At 40.6% G+C, this 23,953-nt stretch overlaps 1 protein-coding gene across 2 annotated transcripts; it reads left to right on the forward strand.

Annotated features, from left to right (window-relative positions):
- Positions 1 to 2,497: 2,497 nt before the first annotated feature.
- Positions 2,498 to 23,779, forward strand: inpp5d (inositol polyphosphate-5-phosphatase D). 2 transcript variants are annotated; one of them, XM_080722776.1, is made up of 27 exons: positions 2,498 to 2,776; positions 3,462 to 3,525; positions 10,544 to 10,679; positions 11,157 to 11,283; positions 11,745 to 11,885; positions 13,086 to 13,176; positions 14,458 to 14,535; positions 14,626 to 14,703; positions 14,819 to 14,945; positions 15,045 to 15,151; positions 15,599 to 15,701; positions 16,080 to 16,276; positions 16,811 to 16,928; positions 17,040 to 17,136; positions 17,526 to 17,664; positions 18,896 to 19,004; positions 19,247 to 19,335; positions 19,735 to 19,816; positions 20,475 to 20,564; positions 20,685 to 20,795; positions 20,903 to 20,982; positions 21,079 to 21,166; positions 21,805 to 21,951; positions 22,237 to 22,297; positions 22,401 to 22,616; positions 22,724 to 23,184; positions 23,408 to 23,779. In XM_080722776.1, the coding sequence occupies exons 1-27, from the start codon at positions 2,637 to 2,639 to the stop codon at positions 23,452 to 23,454; spliced, it is 3,324 nt and encodes a 1,107-aa protein (XP_080578902.1). In that variant the 5' UTR covers positions 2,498 to 2,636; the 3' UTR covers positions 23,455 to 23,779. The 2 variants fall into 2 exon arrangements, with proteins under 2 accessions (XP_080578902.1, XP_080578903.1); XM_080722777.1 differs by having other exon boundaries at positions 15,602 to 15,701.
- Positions 23,780 to 23,953: the final 174 nt, after the last annotated feature.

Here is a 23,953-nt window from a genome sequence, read left to right on the forward strand (position 1 = left end):
ATACTTTGTGTTATGCTATCCTTATTTTGTAATTGTATGCCAAATATCTGTGTATGTTATTGTGGCCTTCCTTTTTTATTTTTTACTTTCTTTTAAAGACAAAACAAATGAATGAATTCGCGTTTTCTAACTTGTGGCTTAACATATCAAAGTGTAATTCTTTATAAGTTGACGAAGGACTGCAGCGAGAAGAAGACAGTGCTTTCTGCTTGACAAATCTGTTGATGTTTGTCTGTCTCTTTGTGAATTGTATATATTTTCTTTAAGAAACTATTCTATGCATTTTGTTACATTGTTCCGAGGTTTATGATATTGCACTACTGTACGTATTACTCAATAATTCAATTAGTAAGCCAAATTTGACAACATATAATTAAATGAAATGAATGAAACAGAAGCAGCTATATTTAGAGTCTGTGACTTAAAGTTGTAAATGTAGAACTTTTGTATCATTACATAATTGCGCTGTCAAAACTGTTTAGAAACAAACAGTTGTTGTATCTGAGTGAACTTTCATTTCTTGTCTTTTCTCCCCTTGTGATAATAAAATATGTTTTTCATGTAGCACAGTGTAGTATACAATCTATAAAAGAAATGCACACCCATATCAAATGTTTTGACTACAGCAGCAGTGTGCCTGTAACTGTGGTGAGGTCATTATGTACTACAGTATGTTCTCTCTGCTTTGAAGCCTGCGTGAGGCTTTCAGAGTGTGTGTGTGTGTGTGTGTGTGTGTGTGTGTGTGTGTGTGTGTGTGTGTGTGTGTGTGTGTGTGTGTGTGTGTGTGTGTGTGTGTGTGTGTGTGTGTGTGTGTGTGTGTGTGTGTGTGTGTGTGTGTGTGTGAGAGAGAGAGTGGTAACCCCTGTTTAAGACACAGGATGGAAACCTCCTTGTTTGTAATGCTGTCACAGCGCCACATTTCTTTTTTTCACGTCATGTGACTCGAATTGTGGCTTGCCAGATAATTTTTCTTCTCATATTTGAACAAGATTTCCTGTTCATCACGTGAACACGACAAACCATTCTTAACTCTTATTTCCTATAACAGTATACTTCAAAGGCAGAGCAGGCTCTTATGATTCATATAGCACAAGCGTTTCAGTGCTTGCTTTCTTCTATGCCAGGACAGAGATGCACTAAACTTTATAAATGCTTTTGATGCCTTGTCAGACCATTCGTTTCTTTTTCTTTTTTTTTCTTTTTTAAGATTTGTTTTTTGGGCTTTTATGCCTTTATTGATAGGACAGTAGACTGACAGGAAATGGGGGGAGAGATGGGGAGTGACGCGTGGCGTCCAGATCGGGAATCGAACCGGCGACGCTGCCAGGCATCCATGCCTCAGACCATTCGTTTTTTGAGGACCTCTTATAATATGACTGTAGTAGGTTGACTGGAGTAAATTCAAAAGTATTTACAGTATGTTGTCATGGAAAACGAATGCTATGCAAATCATCAACCACTTAAGCTCTATATACTACTCTACACTACTCTATTGTACGACAAATAGCAAAAATGTCACTATATTCGTGAAAATGTCAATTTGTTTTATGTTTGAAAACATTTAGCCTGTAATAGCCCAAAGAAAATATCATTAGGTACGCCATATAGAAAGTGTTATATGCGAGGCGTTGTGTGCTTGTAGATCGGCTGTTTTCACTAGTTTTGTGCAACAGTCTTGTATGATGAAGCAGGGTTTTGCTTTAACAAAAGACGTACATATTTGAAACTTGGAGATACAAGGTTTCTGCCCGACAGTGACGATATTTTAGTCAGTGATTATGTTGTGAGGAAAACGTTGAGATAATAGACATTTTGGTTAGACCAATAAATAAATGTCCAAATAAATTCCAAATATTATCAAATTATCTCACGGCACCCCCTGGACTGCCGTCGCGGCACCCCGGGGTGCCCCGTCACCCACTTTGAAAACCCCTGCCATATAGAAAGTGTTATAAAGTGTTAAATCAAAGTGACTGCACCATTTCTAGATGTATTTCTATAACAGCCGGGTCAAGGGATGTTCCCGAATGTATCTTATGAGTCATTTTGAATAAATGATTTGGAAAAAGTAATTGCAGCTCTTAATACAGAGTGAACTCCCCTCCCCCTCTTTTTTTCTCACTTCCTCTTTCACAAAGTAAGTCTGCCAGACTCCCTCCACAACAAGTAATACTGTTTTAAAATACATTGCCTCTTTTATTATTGGCCAGTCCTAAGTGGTGTGCAGCAGTTGGGAACTTTTAGTTTGGGTTATTGGACATGTTGGTTAATCATTAGAATTGTGTGATAAAGGTCTATGAGTTTTTCCACTTTGGAGCTGTGTGCTGCTACTGCAGCAGTAGCCCTACAGTCACAGTGGCAGGCAGTGGGGCCCTCCTCTCAAACAACTCAAAATGAGGAAGTCGAGTGCTGTGTTGGTAACAGCTTCCCTTTTAGAGCTTTCGCCCTGTTAACAGGAAGAGAGAGAGGATGAACGATTGAGAGAGGACCTACACACACACAGACACACACACACAAAGTGAAAGATGAAAACAGCTAGAAAGAAACACTGAATCGACTTTGTTTTTGCTGTCGTGTGTTTTTGGGAGCACATGCAAAGCGTTTGAGCGTTCGGGCACTTGAGTGAGAGAGACAGGATGCCAAGGTATCAGCAGTGGTACCATGGCAATATAACACGATCCAAAGCTGAGGACCTCCTCTCTTACGCAGCCAAGGATGGAAGCTTCCTTGTCAGGGGCAGCGAGTCCATACAAGGAGCATATGCCCTCTGTGTTCTGTAAGTACAACTGTGTGTTACTGTGCACCATGTGTGTCCCTGTACTGTGAATGTTATGCATAATGCAGCTCAACAAAGCCAAGGATCCTCATTCTAACTGCAGCTTGTATTCAGAAGTGATCTGAACTTATGGAAAATAGCCCAGGAAGTGTGTATGTGATCAAAAGGGCAAGGTGTTCCAAACGTATACATTGGAAATATATGTTGTATTATTAGTTTATTTATGTGTACAATGAGTTGTTCACTATACCATGTCACATGGTTTGCATATCAATGCCAGTTGAGCCAGTTTCCTCTTAACTGCATACTACCATAATATGAAGCAACAACGTTTGGAAGTCATACATTTGCATTGTCAGCTTTCTTTTGAATAACCGCTAGACAAGTAATCCAAACTGGAACAACCCAAAGATCAAACTGAATAAAGGAGCTTATAGGAATCTATACACATAATTATATATCAGTGGTATGCCGTATGTTAATATTATCCATTGCCAGCCTGCTATCCACACACTTTTGTAAAATAGTTTAGGGTGCTTTGGTGAATTAGTTCAAGTTATTTTTCTCCATGAACCCTAGTTAATACCCCTATGTAAATGTCTATGCTTCAATCCTGATTATTTAATCAGATTCTGATATTGGAAAGGTTTGATGTAGATTTTGACGTTTTCATGTTTACCAACAGATTCCACGACTGTGTATACACATACAGAGTCCTGCCCAATGAGGAGAAGAAGCTATCTGTCCAGGTGGGTCAAACACGTTGGAAAATAGAAACACATGCTAAACATGTATAATGTTTCACACACCAATACATGATTCAAGCCATTTCATAGCATTTGTCAGGTGGTTGAGACTACAGTTTCACGGAGCACTTCTGCTTTTGACAGTCTTATGAAAAGTACTGGCTGGCAGGCTTAAATGTCACAGTGGTGGAAGAAGAACTCAGATCAAAAGTAAAAGTAGCAATACCACAATGTAGAAATACTCTGTTACAAGTCAAAGTCTTGTATTAAAATTAAAAAAGTACAAAGGTATTGGCATCAAAATGTAGGTCTACTTTAGAGTGCCAAAGAAAAAGGACTGAATGGCCCATTTCACTTTATTTTTCCTAATGTTTAGATTTGAATTACTTTTATTTTGTATTGTATGGTCTGCAGTCGGTGACTGCATACCACTTCATTTCAAATATACGCGTACATATTTTAATAGGGTTCTCAAATAGTTAAGCTTTTAAAGTCTACCAATGTGCAACACTTCCCCCCGCAAATCAATCGGAGTGTATTCTCTGCATCTGTTATGCAAGCATCCATTCCCAGTTAGCAAGAACTTACATTTCACATTTCACAACACCAAAGATGGCTTCATTTTGTTTGGTATTGTCCCTGTAATGGTCATGCCAAGTAGTGCAAGGTGCAAGAAACATTCCTCATACACTTTGCAGCCTGTAGACATTTGAAAACATACAAAGCAGACATTCTGCATAATGAGTAAGCCTATACTTTCAACTTTTGGTACTTTAAGTACATTTTGATACCAATACCTTTGTACTTTTACTTAAGCACATTTTGAAGACAGTACTTTTACTGTACTTGTAACAGAGTATTTCTTTCTACATTGCACTGTAGATACTTTTACTTAAGTAAAACATTTGAGTACTTTTTCCACCACTGCAATTCAGCTGCTCCAAGTAACAATTATTGTTACAGATAAAGAAATTAACAGAGACCAGTGAAGTTGCATGTCAGACATTTTGTTGTTTTTCATTTATCAATTAAACCCAATCATGCCTAATAAAAAGCATAATCATGGGTCACGTATCACATCAACCAAAAAGACCTCAACTCTCCTTTGTTTTGTTTCAAATGTAAATGGGGCGTCATGGTCTGGAGTCACACTAGCTAGCTAACCATAATAGTATTGCAGCTGAACTATAACTTACAGGGACGTGCTGGCCATTGGGAAAAGCGGGACAATTCCCGAACGGCCGGTTCATTCCCGGCTGGTCCAGGCCGGCCATTAGGAAAAAAAATTAAATAAAATGTCGGCCTTCGTTCCATTTTGGGGGTTGGGCGGCCAACAAAGTAAATCGTCACTGTCGGGCAGAAACCTTGTATCTCCAAGTTTCAAATTTATAATAAAAAAATAAAAATAAAAGCAAAGCCCTGCTTCATCATACAAGGCCGTTGCACAAAAGTAGTGAAAACAGCAGATCTACAAGTACACAACGCCTCGCACCGCGAGGCGTTGTGTGCTTGTAGATCGGCTGTTTTCACTAGTTTAAATAATTTTTAAAATGATAAACACAAAACAAACGGTTTTGGACATATAAGGTTTCCACCCGACAACAACGAAATATAACAAAAAAAAATGAGGGCCTCTCCAACTCTTTTTTCCCGGGCTGAATCAGGGGCCCAGCACGTCCCTGATAACTTACTTGATTGAAGAGTCAAAAAAGAAACAACCTAGAGGCTGAGAATTAACACGCAGAAAACAATGCACCAATGATAAACCACATCAACCCTAGCGTCCCTATTCTGGGGCGTACATACACCCAAAATAGCTGATCTACAAGCTCATGCAGCGCTTTGCAAGCTTGTAGACTGGCTATTTTCGGCAAGGAGATTTGGTGTAGAGGGGAAAACGGAGGGGGCCTTATAGAACCCCGGAGGACTCTAACGTAACTAAGCATATAGGCCTATAGCAGACCTGGGCATTGTGCGCCCCGGGGGCCGTATGCGGCCCTTTGGTTCACTCTGACCGGCCCTTGTAGGGTTAATGGCAAATTACAAAATAAACACATTTTCTAATTTTACCTCATGCATGGACTAAAGCTGCATTGTTTTTATTTTGACGTTTTTTATTCACGTACATACATATGGACATAATGCGTACATCAGCATGTGTGTGTGATCATTGGATCGTTGTCTCAATAACAAGCAGGTGGTCAGACTGGTCACATGACAAGACGACCTGCCTTACCTTACCCATCAAAAATGGCTAAAGTGGCTGAAAAAAGAAAAGTCGATGCTGAATGCCGGGTTTTCAACAAAAAATGTACTGCTAAGTATTTATTTACTGAAGTCGGAGCTACTGCCTTTTGGCCTGGCCCTCCACAATATTTTCTGTTGTTCATGTGGCCCCATGGAAAAAATAATTGTCCACCCCTGGCCTATAGGGTTTAACTGGTTCATCTCTAATGAATAGAGAGACGGAGTAGACAGTTTGTGTGGGAGAGACAAAAAACAAATTGCGTGGGAGAGACAGAGAGAAAGAGGAAGGGAGTGTTAGTTCAGTGGTTCTCAAAGTGGATTCCAGCGACTCTTATTCCTTTATGGGGGTCTAAATTGACCCATACAAGTCTATAACTCTAACAGTATACAAATGGAACAAAAATGGACCCTAACGGGTTCATTCCCGGCTGGTCCAGGCCGGCCATTAGGAAAAAAAATTAAATAAAATGTCGGCCTTCGTTCCATTTTGGGGGTTGGGCGGCCAACAAAGTAAATCGTCACTGTCGGGCAGAAACCTTGTATCTCCAAGTTTCAAATTTATAATAAAAAAAAAAAAATAAAAGCAAAGCCCTGCTTCATCATACAAGGCCGTTGCACAAAAGTAGTGAAAACAGCAGATCTACAAGTACACAACGCCTCGCACCGCGAGGCGTTGTGTGCTTGTAGATCGGCTGTTTTCACTAGTTTAAATAATTTTTAAAATGATAAACACAAAACAAACGGTTTTGGACATATAAGGTTTCCACCCGACAACAACGAAATATAACAAAAAAAAATGAGGGCCTCTCCAACTCTTTTTTCCCGGGCTGAATCAGGGGCCCAGCACGTCCCTGATAACTTACTTGATTGAAGAGTCAAAAAAGAAACAACCTAGAGGCTGAGAATTAACACGCAGAAAACAATGCACCAATGATAAACCACATCAACCCTAGCGTCCCTATTCTGGGGCGTACATACACCCAAAATAGCTGATCTACAAGCTCATGCAGCGCTTTGCAAGCTTGTAGACTGGCTATTTTCGGCAAGGAGATTTGGTGTAGAGGGGAAAACGGAGGGGGCCTTATAGAACCCCGGAGGACTCTAATGTAACTAAGCATATAGGCCTATAGCAGACCTGGGCATTGTGCGCCCCGGGGGCCGTATGCGGCCCTTTGGTTCACTCTGACCGGCCCTTGTAGGGTTAATGGCAAATTACAAAATAAACACATTTTCTAATTTTACCTCATGCATGGACTAAAGCTGCATTGTTTTTATTTTGACGTTTTTTATTCACGTACATACATATGGACATAATGCGTACATCAGCATGTGTGTGTGATCATTGGATCGTTGTCTCAATAACAAGCAGGTGGTCAGACTGGTCACATGACAAGACGACCTGCCTTACCTTACCCATCAAAAATGGCTAAAGTGGCTGAAAAAAGAAAAGTCGATGCTGAATGCCGGGTTTTCAACAAAAAATGTACTGCTAAGTATTTATTTACTGAAGTCGGAGCTACTGCCTTTTGGCCTGGCCCTCCACAATATTTTCTGTTGTTCATGTGGCCCCATGGAAAAAATAATTGTCCACCCCTGGCCTATAGGGTTTAACTGGTTCATCTCTAATGAATAGAGAGACGGAGTAGACAGTTTGTGTGGGAGAGACAAAAAACAAATTGCGTGGGAGAGACAGAGAGAAAGAGGAAGGGAGTGTTAGTTCAGTGGTTCTCAAAGTGGATTCCAGCGACTCTTATTCCTTTATGGGGGTCTAAATTGACCCATACAAGTCTATAACTCTAACAGTATACAAATGGAACAAAAATGGACCCTAACGGGTTCATTCCCGGCTGGTCCAGGCCGGCCATTAGGAAAAAAAATTAAATAAAATGTCGGCCTTCGTTCCATTTTGGGGGTTGGGCGGCCAACAAAGTAAATCGTCACTGTCGGGCAGAAACCTTGTATCTCCAAGTTTCAAATTTATAATAAAAAAATAAAAATAAAAGCAAAGCCCTGCTTCATCATACAAGGCCGTTGCACAAAAGTAGTGAAAACAGCAGATCTACAAGTACACAACGCCTCGCACCGCGAGGCGTTGTGTGCTTGTAGATCGGCTGTTTTCACTAGTTTAAATAATTTTTAAAATGATAAACACAAAACAAACGGTTTTGGACATATAAGGTTTCCACCCGACAACAACGAAATATAACAAAAAAAAATGAGGGCCTCTCCAACTCTTTTTTCCCGGGCTGAATCAGGGGCCCAGCACGTCCCTGATAACTTACTTGATTGAAGAGTCAAAAAAGAAACAACCTAGAGGCTGAGAATTAACACGCAGAAAACAATGCACCAATGATAAACCACATCAACCCTAGCGTCCCTATTCTGGGGCGTACATACACCCAAAATAGCTGATCTACAAGCTCATGCAGCGCTTTGCAAGCTTGTAGACTGGCTATTTTCGGCAAGGAGATTTGGTGTAGAGGGGAAAACGGAGGGGGCCTTATAGAACCCCGGAGGACTCTAACGTAACTAAGCATATAGGCCTATAGCAGACCTGGGCATTGTGCGCCCCGGGGGCCGTATGCGGCCCTTTGGTTCACTCTGACCGGCCCTTGTAGGGTTAATGGCAAATTACAAAATAAACACATTTTCTAATTTTACCTCATGCATGGACTAAAGCTGCATTGTTTTTATTTTGACGTTTTTTATTCACGTACATACATATGGACATAATGCGTACATCAGCATGTGTGTGTGATCATTGGATCGTTGTCTCAATAACAAGCAGGTGGTCAGACTGGTCACATGACAAGACGACCTGCCTTACCTTACCCATCAAAAATGGCTAAAGTGGCTGAAAAAAGAAAAGTCGATGCTGAATGCCGGGTTTTCAACAAAAAATGTACTGCTAAGTATTTATTTACTGAAGTCGGAGCTACTGCCTTTTGGCCTGGCCCTCCACAATATTTTCTGTTGTTCATGTGGCCCCATGGAAAAAATAATTGTCCACCCCTGGCCTATAGGGTTTAACTGGTTCATCTCTAATGAATAGAGAGACGGAGTAGACAGTTTGTGTGGGAGAGACAAAAAACAAATTGCGTGGGAGAGACAGAGAGAAAGAGGAAGGGAGTGTTAGTTCAGTGGTTCTCAAAGTGGATTCCAGCGACTCTTATTCCTTTATGGGGGTCTAAATTGACCCATACAAGTCTATAACTCTAACAGTATACAAATGGAACAAAAATGGACCCTAACGGGTTCATTCCCGGCTGGTCCAGGCCGGCCATTAGGAAAAAAAATTAAATAAAATGTCGGCCTTCGTTCCATTTTGGGGGTTGGGCGGCCAACAAAGTAAATCGTCACTGTCGGGCAGAAACCTTGTATCTCCAAGTTTCAAATTTATAATAAAAAAAAAAAAAAAAAAGCAAAGCCCTGCTTCATCATACAAGGCCGTTGCACAAAAGTAGTGAAAACAGCAGATCTACAAGTACACAACGCCTCGCACCGCGAGGCGTTGTGTGCTTGTAGATCGGCTGTTTTCACTAGTTTAAATAATTTTTAAAATGATAAACACAAAACAAACGGTTTTGGACATATAAGGTTTCCACCCGACAACAACGAAATATAACAAAAAAAAATGAGGGCCTCTCCAACTCTTTTTTCCCGGGCTGAATCAGGGGCCCAGCACGTCCCTGATAACTTACTTGATTGAAGAGTCAAAAAAGAAACAACCTAGAGGCTGAGAATTAACACGCAGAAAACAATGCACCAATGATAAACCACATCAACCCTAGCGTCCCTATTCTGGGGCGTACATACACCCAAAATAGCTGATCTACAAGCTCATGCAGCGCTTTGCAAGCTTGTAGACTGGCTATTTTCGGCAAGGAGATTTGGTGTAGAGGGGAAAACGGAGGGGGCCTTATAGAACCCCGGAGGACTCTAATGTAACTAAGCATATAGGCCTATAGCAGACCTGGGCATTGTGCGCCCCGGGGGCCGTATGCGGCCCTTTGGTTCACTCTGACCGGCCCTTGTAGGGTTAATGGCAAATTACAAAATAAACACATTTTCTAATTTTACCTCATGCATGGACTAAAGCTGCATTGTTTTTATTTTGACGTTTTTTATTCACGTACATACATATGGACATAATGCGTACATCAGCATGTGTGTGTGATCATTGGATCGTTGTCTCAATAACAAGCAGGTGGTCAGACTGGTCACATGACAAGACGACCTGCCTTACCTTACCCATCAAAAATGGCTAAAGTGGCTGAAAAAAGAAAAGTCGATGCTGAATGCCGGGTTTTCAACAAAAAATGTACTGCTAAGTATTTATTTACTGAAGTCGGAGCTACTGCCTTTTGGCCTGGCCCTCCACAATATTTTCTGTTGTTCATGTGGCCCCATGGAAAAAATAATTGTCCACCCCTGGCCTATAGGGTTTAACTGGTTCATCTCTAATGAATAGAGAGACGGAGTAGACAGTTTGTGTGGGAGAGACAAAAAACAAATTGCGTGGGAGAGACAGAGAGAAAGAGGAAGGGAGTGTTAGTTCAGTGGTTCTCAAAGTGGATTCCAGCGACTCTTATTCCTTTATGGGGGTCTAAATTGACCCATACAAGTCTATAACTCTAACAGTATACAAATGGAACAAAAATGGACCCTAACGGGTTCATTTGGTTCCATTTGTCAGAGTTAAGGGGAAAACTTGAAACGTAAAAGTTTGAGAAGCACTGTGTTAGTTAACAGTGTGCTATGTTGTGCGCCACAGGCCTCTGAGGGCGTCCCCATCAGGTTCTTCTCGGATGTGTCAGAGCTGGTGGAGGCCTACTACGGTCCCAACATGGGTCTGGTCACAAACCTCCAGTTCCCCGTCGCCAATGAGGAGGAGGCCGAGGAGGAACAAGGTACAGAAGCCTCTCTACCTTATTATCCTCCTATAACACTCTATCCAGTGGTTCTCAAAGTGGGGCGATCAAGCTCACAACACATCACGATGCAAAGTGTTGTGAGATTGTAGATGTGTGTCTTCTTTTTACAAAATGTATCTTGAAAATGGTGGGAAACCCATGTAATATTTTTGAAACATTTTAACAACACAAATCTTGGTCCCTGGCACAAAATATCAGATGGGGGTCTGTGTCAAAATACATATTAATTTGGGGTCCTTTACATGAGAATGTTTGTGAATCACTGATCTATGTAATAAGACTCAGTTGATCTGCTTTGGCATGTGATGACAAAGTCTGTCAAGCATAACTGCTTTCTATCAGGGACAGTTGTGTGCTGAGAAGATCTCTCTCTGTTACCTTAATTACAAATGAAAAGAGACATGTCCGCACACTGAAGAATAAGCTTGAGTCTTTCTTTCTACTGTCCTACAGATGCCTCTACCCAGCCACCACAACTACCACCTCGGAACTTCGCAGCCGCAGAGAACGCGGTTGAACACACCAACCTCTCCCTGTCTGAGACCTATGTGCAGAGACTGCAACACATGGACATGTCAACGTAAGATTGCATTCTTATCTAATTCCCCACTTAAGCCCTATTTCATAGGCTACTCTGTCGTGAGAAAATAGGCAAAAATAGTAGATCTACTGATCCGCTAATTCTGCTAGAGAAAAAAAGTGTAAACATTTTTGAAAATATTTGAAAATTGTTGGGTGTACTTTTGTTACATTTTAGATTTCTTTATAGAAGAAATTGTGAAAACAGCAGATCTTACAAACCCACTATGTTTTGCATTGTGATGTGTTGTGGGCTCGTAGATCAACCTCTTTTGAATATACAGCGTAAAGTTTTCAATTATCAACGTATTTTTATATAATCTTTCACCCGTATATCTTTCACAATAAGTATTCCACACAAATCTGCCTGACTTCTATAAACACCATTTTGATTGTTGTGCACATAACACACAGTACAGTGTGGGAGTTCAGAATGACTAACATGATCCTGTGTTATCCCAGATTACCAGAGGAACACCAACAGGCCATTCAGGAATACTTCAGGACAGACATATGTTTAGATGCAGAACAAGTACAGAAGGGCATTCCCAACCTTCCCTACCTGAAGAAGCTAGAACTGGCGGTCTGTAAGAATCTGAACAGGTACGGTTAGTTTCCTGTGGAGAATCCCTTCAGATATATATTAGAGTGAATAGAAATAATAAACAATGGTGGTTTAAATATTTAAAGAGGTGGTGCCATAGTTTTGCACTTTTTCTGTTTTGTATGTGTCTATGGAGGTAACATTACTCTAATAGACCCCAAGCTGTGGTTATAATGTGCAAATTTGTCTTCCCTGTGTATTTTTGGTTGCCTCCTGAAAGCTGAAAACCTCTGAGTCAAAAGGTCGAGTTAATGTCATCATAAACTCATCCCCTCCCCTTTTACCATATACCCAACACTGTGGTTGTGGCTAACTTCAGCTGGGTCACCACCCACCTGACAACCAGGCATACTTAATGAACGGGTGGGTGTGGCCACATGGTTTCTCATTCTGTGTAGTCCTATAATAAATGTGCATCGGTAGCTACGAGTGTGCGGCTTTACTCTTTTTTCATAGTGTTTGTCCCGTTGGCCGGCACCTCACAAGGACTGGTGTGCTGTGCACTTTTTGCTATGTGTGGCCACATAATTTTAACACTTTCTGTACACTTTTTTGGAAAAAAATCTTCCTCCTAGTAATAGTATCATAATACCTGATGATCATGTTTTAGGGGGGAAAAGAATCATGGCACCACATCTTTAAAGGACCACTTAACCCATTTTCAACCTTATCTTCATATAATTGGTCCTCACTAATGCTCATAAGGACTGTGTGGACAGTTCAGAAACTTGCTATCAATGACTTTGTCAAGTTAATATAAAATACAAGATAAGGTAATATAAAATACATGCCATCTTCCTTCCAGGTTAGCATGCTGACATAGAAGCCATTGTTCTTTAAGGTAGCAGCAGTACAAAACGTTGCAACTCACACCACACAAACAAACATTTAATTTAACACAGAAACAATTAAAATAAGTTAGGAGCGCAAACGTGGGCAAGAGAATAGCACACTTTAGGAATGATAATAATGAAGCCATACGGTTGAAAATGGGTGAAATGTTCCTTTAACACAGAATGTGGTAGACAATGTTTAAGATTTGAGTATGTTTTATTCAAAAAGTCCTAATCCCTTTGCACAGTGTTATTAATTTCCACTCATCTCCATGTAGTACATTTCTGATTTATTCTCCATACATTCCATGTTTACACTGACTTTGAACCTAAAGCCACTCATGTGGTCATGTCTTTGTTTTGAAGTGAGATTTCCAACATCCTGCCTACTCTGGAGGCCCTGCAGAGGATATTAGACCAGCAACTCTCTCCAGGGCCGGGGCGACTCAGGTCTCAAGTGAGTGTTCTGTTGACCAGTGTTGTACATGATGTTAAAGCTGTTATTGATATCATTTGTATTTAGACAAATGATTAAAAAAGAAAGAAAATAATACTTCGACACAGCTTTTAAAAATGTGTCGTTTCCCCCAAAATGTATATATTTGCTCTTGCTATTTTGTAGACATTGTAAGCTGATGGCTGCCATTATCCACATTGCTTCTGTTTTTGTTGCGGAAGGTTCTTTCTTTCCCTTTATGGACGCTTAAATGAAAAGGAACAAAAAAAACATGCATGGCTACGGTCAGGGGCGTCACACCAAATTCTGGGCCCTGGGTACAAGGATTCACCCCCATGAATGTTAACTATTGAAAAATAGCAGAGCTTGTAGATCTGCTATTTTTGAAAACTCGTGAAAATGTGTGCAAGAAACTTATGTTTCTATGTCAGTGGTGCTCAAACATTTTCATGTGAAGGACCCCCAAGATGATATGTATTTGGCCACAGCTAGACCCCCATCTCAAAATATTTAGTTCCAGGGACCCCTCCCCGGAAGCAAAATTTGAGTTACAAATGTTCGCTTAAAAAATACATATTCAAAGATTTGCGCAAATTTTTACAACTTTTCAAAAATAGCAGATCTACAAGCTCGCAGCGCGGCACTCGGTGCCGCGCTGTGAGCTTGTATATCTGCTATTTTTCAATAGCTAAAGTTACTATAGGGCCCCTCCACCTTGGGCCCTAGTAACTCAGTCCCACTTTCCTACCCCTTGTGACGCCCCTGGCTACGGTGCAAACTGCATGAGTGCTACCTCCTAGACTGAGGACCTTATGAGTACGACATCTAGTGGCTGAATGATATCTACAGTATATTTACAGGAAAGCTGCACCACTGTCAAATATGTGGATGTGCGGACCATTTCTGACATTTTCACAGACAGTTTTTTGGCGCTCAGCTGCATGATGCCACAACAACCAAAATTTGCTGCAAAGCCTTGGTTCACGAGCAGTTCTGAAGGACAGAACCGTGTATTGATTACTCCGATAAAGACATGGAACTACAGTATGGGTGGAAAAAGAGTAGTGTTCCTTTAACTTTTAGGATTTTCTTGAATTAAATCTGCCTGATATTAAAAAAAAAGAAGAAAAAATGATGTCCTCATCCCACATAATCTCTCTCTCTCTCTCTCTCTCTCTCTCTCTCTCTCTCTCTCTCTCTCTCTCTCTCTCTCTCTCTCTCTCTCTCTCTATCTCCCCCTCGAATTAACTTATCGTATGTGTGTTTTGTTTCCATTTCTAGGTTTCTACTGACTCTGGTCAAATGATATCCTTTAGGCTTGAGCAAATGACAAAGCTGCTGTACTCAATAGAGGAGAAGGTACTGCAATAAACCACAACACAGACTGTGCATATGCAACTCTCAGAACTCACAATAGCATCATCAGACTTGACTTTTGTTTTTCTTCAGGCCAAAAGCGCTGTGTTTGAGTCTGTTGGATATGACGCAGGACACAGAAGGTCTCTCATCCCCCCTGCGTGGTTTGAGGTAGTCTGTGTTCAGTTTAAAACGTTCATTTGTTCATTGCAGAAAAAGTTAATTTAAAGATGTTTTTGTTTTTAGTATGATGGACAAAGATTGCATTTCTCTTCGATTGTTACAGGTCAAGAATCAAGAATCTCTTGGGATAACCACGAAGATGATCCTCAAAGTGGACGTTGAAAGTGGCAAACTCTTCCTCAAGAAGTCCAAAGATGGCCCCGAAGACAAATTCTTTGTGCACAATAAAAGTAAGGGGACTGTTATATGCAATAATGTTTCCAACTATTACAGTACAGTACACATGCAATGCTGTGAATTCTTAATAAGTGTATAATTTAACTCTCCAGTCCTGCAGCTGGTGAAATCCCAGAAAATGCATGCCAAGCTCATTGTCGTGTTGGAAACTGAGAAAGAGAAGATTGTGCGTAAAGAGTTTGTCTTCGATGACACAAAGGTAATTATTGAATGGAGTTCAATGATGTGGCAAAGTCATCTGCCTACAATATGAGTCTGGAACTGATTTGGTTCTGCTCACAAGGAGTAATCAATTAATAAGAATGAAATAAATACAAATATAATATATAATAACAACAATAACAATTATTATTATTGGTATGTTAATATGAAGGAGAATGTAATATGAAGGAGAAGGATTGTTAAAGTCATTTGTTTTATATTTGTGTAATATGTCATATAATCCCATATTGCATCCCAAAATGATGGCATGACACAGAAATAAAAATGTATTAATTAATCCATTCATTCATTCATTCTTGTTGTTATTATTACTACTAGTAGTAATAGCAGTGTTGTTACTAGTGTAGTAGTAGTCTGTATATCTCTCTCTAAGTTAAATAGTAACATTGTTGTTCCTGTGATGTTTGTCGTGGTGTTTTGGCAGAAGAGAGAGGGGTTCTGCCAGCTTCTCCAACAGATGAAAAACAAACACTCTGACAAACCCGAGCCTGACCTGATCACCATCTTTGTTGGCACCTGGAACATGGGTACTATTGGTTTAATATTCAATAGCCATTTGTTCTCCTTGACTCTTCAGTTAACTATCCATTATTTTCTTAGAGATTATTCTATTTATTACTTTTTTGGTTAAATGAATAATCGAGAAGCACATTTTATATATATATATATATATATACTTTCATATATCAACGATTTGCTTAAACTGCTTAGGTGTTATTTTATACTTTTACACAATGCTGTCATGCAAAAATAATGAAATCTCAATCTAATTGCAAGCTTTAAGTAGAGATTGATTATTAACTGCTTATTCTATTCAATTATCGATGATCAATTTTGTTATCATAAACAATCAAATCAATCCGTTCTATTAAATGTTTTCATCCCTATACGCCATGAACCCACAGGAGGAGCCAGCGCTCCCAACAACATGGAGTCTTGGTTCCAGTGTAAGGGCCAGGGAAAGACCAGAGACGACACCGCCAACCACATCCCACATGATATCTACGTCATTGGAACTCAAGAGGACCAGCTGGGGGAGACGCTTTGGGCCGACACGGTGAAGAACACACTGCGGAACATCACTAACCTCAGCTTCAAGCAGGTGAGAGACACATGGCACAGCTGAGCGCTGGAATGCATGTCTGTGTGGCCTTGACATGGAAAAGTGTGGTAACCCCTGTATTATAGGGCAGTGGTTCTCAACCTGTGGGTCGGGACGCCCAGGGGGGTCCCCAAATTATTTTGAAGGGTCCCCAGATGATTCGCATAATATGCAACATTGTTTTTCACTCAAGAGTAAACAAACCAACATAAAGTTTAAGTGTATAGAGTGTATCTGCACATTTCTAAAAAGACGATTTAAAGACTTTTTAAATACCTCTAAAATGACAAATTAAACATTGTCCGAATTGTTAAATATTAGAGGCAGGAATTGTGAAAATAGCAGATCGACTTGCTACATGTAGATCTGCTATTTTCACAATAGAACCGTGTTATACAAAATGTAATGCCTGGACTCTTACAACTCCAAGTGCTTGTCAGGGCCCCATTTAAAATGTGATTATTTTGGGGGTTGCGGCCTGAAAAGGTTGAGAACAACTGTTATAGGGCATAAACTATATCATCTAACTTCTAGATAGCAATCCACACTCTCTGGAACATTCGCATTGTGGTCCTAGCGAAGCCAGAGCATGAGAACAGGATCTCCCACATTTTCTCGGACAGCGTCAAGACAGGGATTGCCAACACACTGGGTAAGCGATTACCAAACCTCTCCATACCATTTGAGTAACCCAAGCCGACATAAAAAGAGAGTTGAGATGGATAGATTATGTATCGGTACTCACCACATGTGTGTTCTGTAGGAAACAAGGGAGCAGTGGGCGTGTCCTTCATGTTTAATGGAACATCCTTTGGTTTTGTCAACAGTCACCTCACATCTGGAAGTGAGAAAAAACTCAGGTTAGCAACAAGTCAGACCTTTTTTTCCCCCTCAATGCTGTCTTCCCCTTTTTCTCCCAATTGAAAATTATGCCATTTCCCCTTCCCTTTGTACTGTGATCTCTTGTCAATGCTGACCACCACTGGTTGGTTTGTTACACATACTGTATGTCCCCTCCTCCAATAAACATTAAGTCAGAGTTCTGACATCAGCATATTTTGAAACTGCTGTATCTTTGAATAGACTTTGAATTGAAATGTCAACCCATTATGTTAAGAATTGGTGTCCACATTGAAACCACAATTCTTTTAGAAAATGTGGAGACATAATATCCCTGAAATTGATGTTGCAAAAATGCCTCAAACCAGATACATATATACATATTTTATAATATTTGCTGACTTTACAGACGCAATCAGAATTACCTCAGCATTCTGCGATTCCTGAATCTGGGAGATAAGAAACTGAATCCCTTTGACATCACACATCGATTCACCCACCTCTTCTGGCTTGGTGATTTGAACTACAGGCTGGAACTTCCATCGGCAGTAAGTTGCAAAGAATATAGACAGATGATGAGGTCCAGCAATTTCCTCAAAACACAATTATCAACGTGTTTGTAACATTTAAGAACTGGCATGGCATATTATCACTATGGAGAGGAAAACTTTCAGCAAAGTATATTTCCGTCCGTGCCTTACCCCTAATCTCTAAACTTCTTTGCCTTTTTTTTCTCTTTTTTTTTTACAATTTTTAAAAATTCAAATAGCTGATCTACATCAACACGTTGTGTATGCAAAAAGGATTTTTAAAATAGTAAAAAAAATCATTTAAGGATAAGGCATGGACGAAAATAGAGACAAAACCCTTACATTTGAAGAAATCGTTAACTTTCATGTAGTCCTCCTCATGAAATATGTTTGCCCCAAATTCCTAACTTGGCACTCGGCACCAAGGGTTGGATCAGTCATCAGTCATCAGTCAGTTGGAGCGTCATGTCCAAGCAAGGGGTGTACTGGTACAGTACATCAAGCTGCCTCACACTACAGAAACAGGAGATCCTGTCCTATGGGCCTCATGGCCCGGCAAGGCTTACCTACTTACTTACTTGCATTAAGTTGAGCCCATTGCTCGTTGTATGAATTTGCATCAGAAGTCATCAGAAGAATAAGGTTGTTTGGCCTGTGTTACTCTGGTCATCCTCTAGCAGTCTAGCAGTCCTATGCAGACTGCTGCGTGTATCAAAAGAACATCCCGGTTCCAACAATGGAACAAGGGCGAAGTGCTTGTTTTCGGTGGAGATTCACTATGAAGTGTCTTTAATTATAATTAATAAAGTAAAAATAGTCAGATAACAAGGACAAATTGTTCTGCCCACAACTTTATCAAACCAAAATGCCTAAACTACTGTAAATGTAGGTCTATTATAACTATGATAATGGTTCTTGTAAGTCCCAATTATTAAGTAGAATACTTGACCTTATAAATATAGAATGTTTATAATGTGTTATGATTATTTCTTGTGTTATATGTTATGAAACATAGCATGTAGGCCTATTATATTACCTATAAGATACACGAGTGAGCTCTCGGCACCTCCGCACGGTCCAGGCGAACACAACGGAGCGCTCCCTACCTCCGGTTCAGCCAATCACCAATCTCTCGAGACAGAGTCTATGATAGACAGACCGAGTCGAGTGGGCGTCGCCCTTTCTTTGATCAGACTGCTGATGTCACAAGGCAGGAAGAGCCACTGATTTGAATTGTTTGCCTTTACAGGAAGCTGAGAACATTGTGACAAAGATCAAACAGCAGCTGTACCAGGAACTCCTCTGCAAAGACCAGCTCACCATAGAAAAGCAGGATGGGAAAGTCTTCTTGCATTTTGGTACGCCATTATCAAATGCAAAGAAGTTGTTAGTCTATCCATCATGTATACAGTTAATTAAGTATACAGTATATCACATGTGTCCACTCTCAGAGTTGCATTTTATTGTGTAAGCATAATGGTTTACAGCGGCCTACATGGATTAGATTTTTTATAGTAACTCTGCACTCATCATTTGTCAGCATATACCTGTACATCAAACGGTTGAATACACCTGTCTTGTTTATTTCCACTGACTTTAGATGAAGAGGATATCACTTTCGCACCCACGTATCGCTTTGAAAGAGACACGCGGGAGAAGTATGCTTACACAAAGGCCAAAGCCACAGGGGTAGGCCTACCAAGTCTTTTTCCTCTATGGCTGCTTGTCATCATGTGTCATCATAACATAAGCATCAGTCCTATTTTGGTATTTTGTATCTTATTTGTACTTCCTGTACATCTGTTTACTCCTTTTGTTTTATGCTGCTTACTCTTTGTTGTGTTTCCAATGGTGCAGCTATGACTACTGCCCTTTGAAGCAGAATCTGATTTTGTTTCAAGCCATCATGTAAGATATGATGGAACAAACATAAAAATGCGATTCCCAACAGGATGGCAATCTATCATAGGTTGTTTTTGGTTCTTTTCATAAAGCCAACTTTAAGTATTATATCACCCACCTATTAAGGCCAGGTTTGTAGAACACAGCGTTTGAAAGTTAATAGCAAACTACTTCCCTACTCCACAGACAAAATACAACCTCCCATCATGGTGTGATCGTGTCCTTCGGAAGTCATACCCACTTGTTCATACTGTCTGTCAGTCATATGGTGAGTAACTACTGAGGAGAAATATGGGAACGTTTTCTTTTTTAGACTATTGGTTCCCAACCTTGTTTTCAACCTCGTTCCCCCACCCATCTGACCACTTAAAGGAGTAGTTCACCCCCAAAATTACTTTTTTTCTATTGGTTACTAACCCCATAGAGACTTGAGTTCAATAATATTTTTGTTTTGTTTTTGTCACATAAGCCAATAATTTGAGGAGACTGTTTGTAGGCCCATTGATTCTGGGTGGAGACCCAAATGCATTTGGGTCTCCATCCGGAATCAATGGGTGTAAATGTATTATAATCAAATTATTGGCTTAGGAATGCGATAAAAACAAAACAATATTATGGGGTGAGTAATCGATAGAAAAAAAAGTCATTTTGGGGGTGAACTTTACTGGTTGGATGGATGGGTCGCATACATATTCAGATAAGGTTTATGTTAATGATCAATCAATCGATTGTGTTCCAGCTTGGATCTTCCTTTTTATCTGTATCACAATGACAGCCCATTTTTTAAGATTTAAAAAGAGAAAATCCCATGACTTTTTTTAAATATATTATTTTAAAATACTTGGGGCCCACCAGAGCATTGGGGCCCGGCCTACAGGTCAGGAATGGTTATCTTAATAATTATATGTAAACTTCTCCACTTGCAGGGTGCACTAATGATATCATGACAAGCGACCACTCACCGGTTTTCGCCACATTTGAAGTCGCTGTGACCTCGCAGTATGTCTCTAAGCATGGTAATTTTCAGTCTTTATGTTCCACCGGAGTTAAAACCTCTTCTACGAAAACTTTCCCTTCATAGGTTTATGTGACAACTATAGTTTATGGGCTAATCATTTATTTTCTGTCCCTCCCAGATCCAAACAGCATGTCTCTGGCTGGAATCAAGTTTATGAATTGCGTTGCCACCTTAAAGACAAAATCAAAGACGAAGTTCTTCATTGAATACCATTCCAGTTGTTTGGAGAGTATGTTGACATGAATTGACCACATAATAGCAGCTAACATAAACGTTGGTACTGTAAGTAGGCTAATTTAAGATAAGAAGTATAATGATTACTCTCAATCTCCGCAGAAAGTGTCAAGACCATGGAAGGAGAGAACACAGAGGAACAAGATGGCTCGATAAAAGTTCGGTTCGGAGCTCAAGTTGAGGTAAACCGAGAGTGGAGTTTTTTCATTGTGTATTTATCTGACTGTGGGGAACCAAAATGATTATTTATTGTCTCCATCTTCTATTTCTCCTTCAAGCTCGTCCCCATCATCTCTGATCCAGAATATCTTTTGGATCAGCACATTCTCATCTGCATCAAGTCAACAGACTCTGACGAATCCTATGGTAATTGACTCATATTGTGATCCTCCTCAGGGACACTTCCTTTCCCCATCAAGATTTTGTTCTTGGGAGTATTTCCATGCCTGACTCTGACTGAGGGTCTAAAGACAGGGTGTGTGATTGTTTCCTCTGTTATGTGCAGGCCTGTAAAGACCTTTGAGACTGTAACAGCGATTAACCACTTTTAAGCCCTATATAATTCATGGTACAACGTATAGTCTTTTGTGACATTTTGCCATGAGATGGACAATCAGGGCAGAATGATCTGCCCAGAGGAAAGAAAAAGCTTGGAACACTCCCACCGCAGGTGCCTGTCTGGGGCTAGAGGCGGCCTGTGTGTGTGGAACAATGCCAATGACACTGGCACAGGTCACTTTACAGCGTTTACACTGTTTATTTTGTATTCATTTATTTTATATAATACAATGTCTGAGGAACCAGAACCAAACAATTTACTTTTAGGTACCTGTACCCAATACCTAATAATAAAGAACACTGTGACACTTTAACCTTGATGAGTTGAGATTATGACGTCAGTTTCATTGTGAAGCCTTGTGAATGTGGCCAATGGCTAAGAGAGTACACAGAATGAGATCTAACAAACCTTCATCAGCTCTCTTGTTGTGGTGCTGTTCTTACAGGAGAGGGCTGTGTGGCGCTGCGAGCTGCAGAGTACTGTTACACAGAGTTCCATGTCACCCTGACCCACCATGCAGAGAAGACTGGCACCTTGACGGGGGGCATTCAGTTGCGCACTGCCGAAGGGAAACAGACAGAAAAGTTATATGGTGAGTCTGAGAAGCAACACTATGGCCACAACATCCCCTGCTGCACTGGTTCCCAACGTGGCATCCGGGGACCTAAAGGGCACTAATATGGTTCTGTAACTGAGAGTTTATAAATGAGGTCCCAGAGATGAAAATAGTACCAATTGGCAAACTGGGAGTTGAATTAAAAAGGGTAGAGAATCACTGAGATATTACTAAATAAATGTCTGCAAACTGAATTTGCAAACAATTTCAGCATAATTCATATTCCAGTAACATCCATTTCCTCTCTTGTTCCCTCTACAGACTTCATCAAAGTTGAGAGAGACGACCCTGCCACCTCGAAGGGCAAAGGAATTGACTATAAGTAAGGAATTACTTTGTGTCATGGCTTCTTTACCAAAATGTTCTAAACATTGAACTTGAGATTTGAGATTTATTTTGTATGTTCCTTTCTGTTTCCTTTTGAGGAATCATGCATATGACATCAGCAACCCCAGTTACATGGGAGTGGGCATCAAGGCTGGCACTGCTGCGGATCGAGGCTGGAGCTACAGCATGGCACCAAAAGCAACCGCAAGTGCCGGGCAAGTGGGCAAAGACCTCGGCACGGGCAACGTCTCTCCTAAAAGGTCTGGTTTTGACGCGAGCATTCACAGCCCCCCAATAAAAGCATCGAGTCCTGTGTAAGTACTTAGTTTTGCTAAGATGGAACTCTGGCAATTTATTGTACAATTTCAATGATGGGATGATAGATGACCATAGCTTGATGACCTTATTCTGTATCTCCTAGAGGTGAGGGTGAGCCGTCAAAAGAGATGTTTGACAACCCCCTGTACGGTTCGATGGGGGCAGCACGGGGCAAGGAACAGGAACCCAGGCGCAAGGACCACCTTGCCACCACAGATCCATTCTTCTCCTTTAATAAAGCCTCAGACGTGGATGCCGATCGTCCCCCGAAGCCCGTGCCCCGGGGGAGGTCCTACACGTGCACTGAGAAACCTCACCCATCTCACCCGTTGGCATCCAGCGCCACACTGCACCCTACCACTTTCAAGAAGCCGGTGATGACCTCACGCTCAGAGGGTTGTGGGATTGGGCCTGGCAACAACCGACCTCCCTTGCCGGCCAAGTCCCGCACAGGCCAGTCAGAACCCCAGACCAATGCACCCAGAGATTACAGAGACAGCTCTGAACTCCCCTGCAATAAACAGCGACAACCAGCGAGACCCAGCCAGCCACCGCCCAAAGAGAGTAAGATATCATTTGATCGAAGTTTCATTTTCACAGGCCAGCCTTATAAATTCATCAAAAATAGTTCCACTTCAAGCACATGATTCATTATAAACTGCAGCTAGTTCTCGATTTGTACTGTAGTATACTTACTGCTGCTACTACTAAAACTATTACTAATAATAGTTCATATACTCTATACTGTCTTTACCTGATGCAACTCTATGATCTTGTCTTTCTTTAGTGCATCACGAGACTCAACCATCGAAAGTGGGTCGCTCTGTGAAGTGAAGTCACACAGCAGTATATGGCTCAGCCAGTGCAGCCCCCTGCACTGCAACAGGAGAAAAGACTTTGAATAGTTGTAATAGTTCTGGAATAGTTCTGGAACAGTCATTCATTTCCTTAATTAACCTGAAATGAAAGTCTGGCTGGTACTTGACTTCATCATTTGCATTAATAGAATAGGCCTCCAAATGAATGTATCTCCACTGAACTCTGAAGAAGCTGGGAAAACATTTTGCTCGCAAATAATTCTGTTACATTTCATGTAATACATGTATGCAGTAGAAAGCTTATTATTACCACTCAGTATTTGCTTGCACAAGACATTTTAATACCGGCATTGAATGTGTACAACTGTACATTAGATTGTACTAGAATGTGTATTCGAATGTACATTACATTAAATGAATAAAATGTCAATGCTTAAATTGGCTTCATTTATCTTTGACATGATCTCTGTGTCATAAAATAACTGTAATGTGCCATGTACTGTATGCTACTCTGT

The sequence above is a fragment of the Nannobrachium achirus genome, assembly GCF_963921795.1.
Source record: "Nannobrachium achirus genome assembly, chromosome: 1".
Lineage (NCBI taxonomy): Eukaryota > Metazoa > Chordata > Actinopteri > Myctophiformes > Myctophidae > Nannobrachium > Nannobrachium achirus.

Coding starts and splice junctions, on each gene's coding strand:
- inpp5d (XM_080722776.1), top strand. CDS start 2,637: ATGCCAAGGTATCAGCAGTGGTACCATGGCAATATAACACGATCCAAA. Junction 17,665..18,895: donor GGCTGGAACTTCCATCGGCA/GTAAGTTGCAAA, acceptor TTGCCTTTACAG/GAAGCTGAGAACATTGTGAC. Junction 19,005..19,246: donor GAAAGTCTTCTTGCATTTTG/GTACGCCATTAT, acceptor CACTGACTTTAG/ATGAAGAGGATATCACTTTC.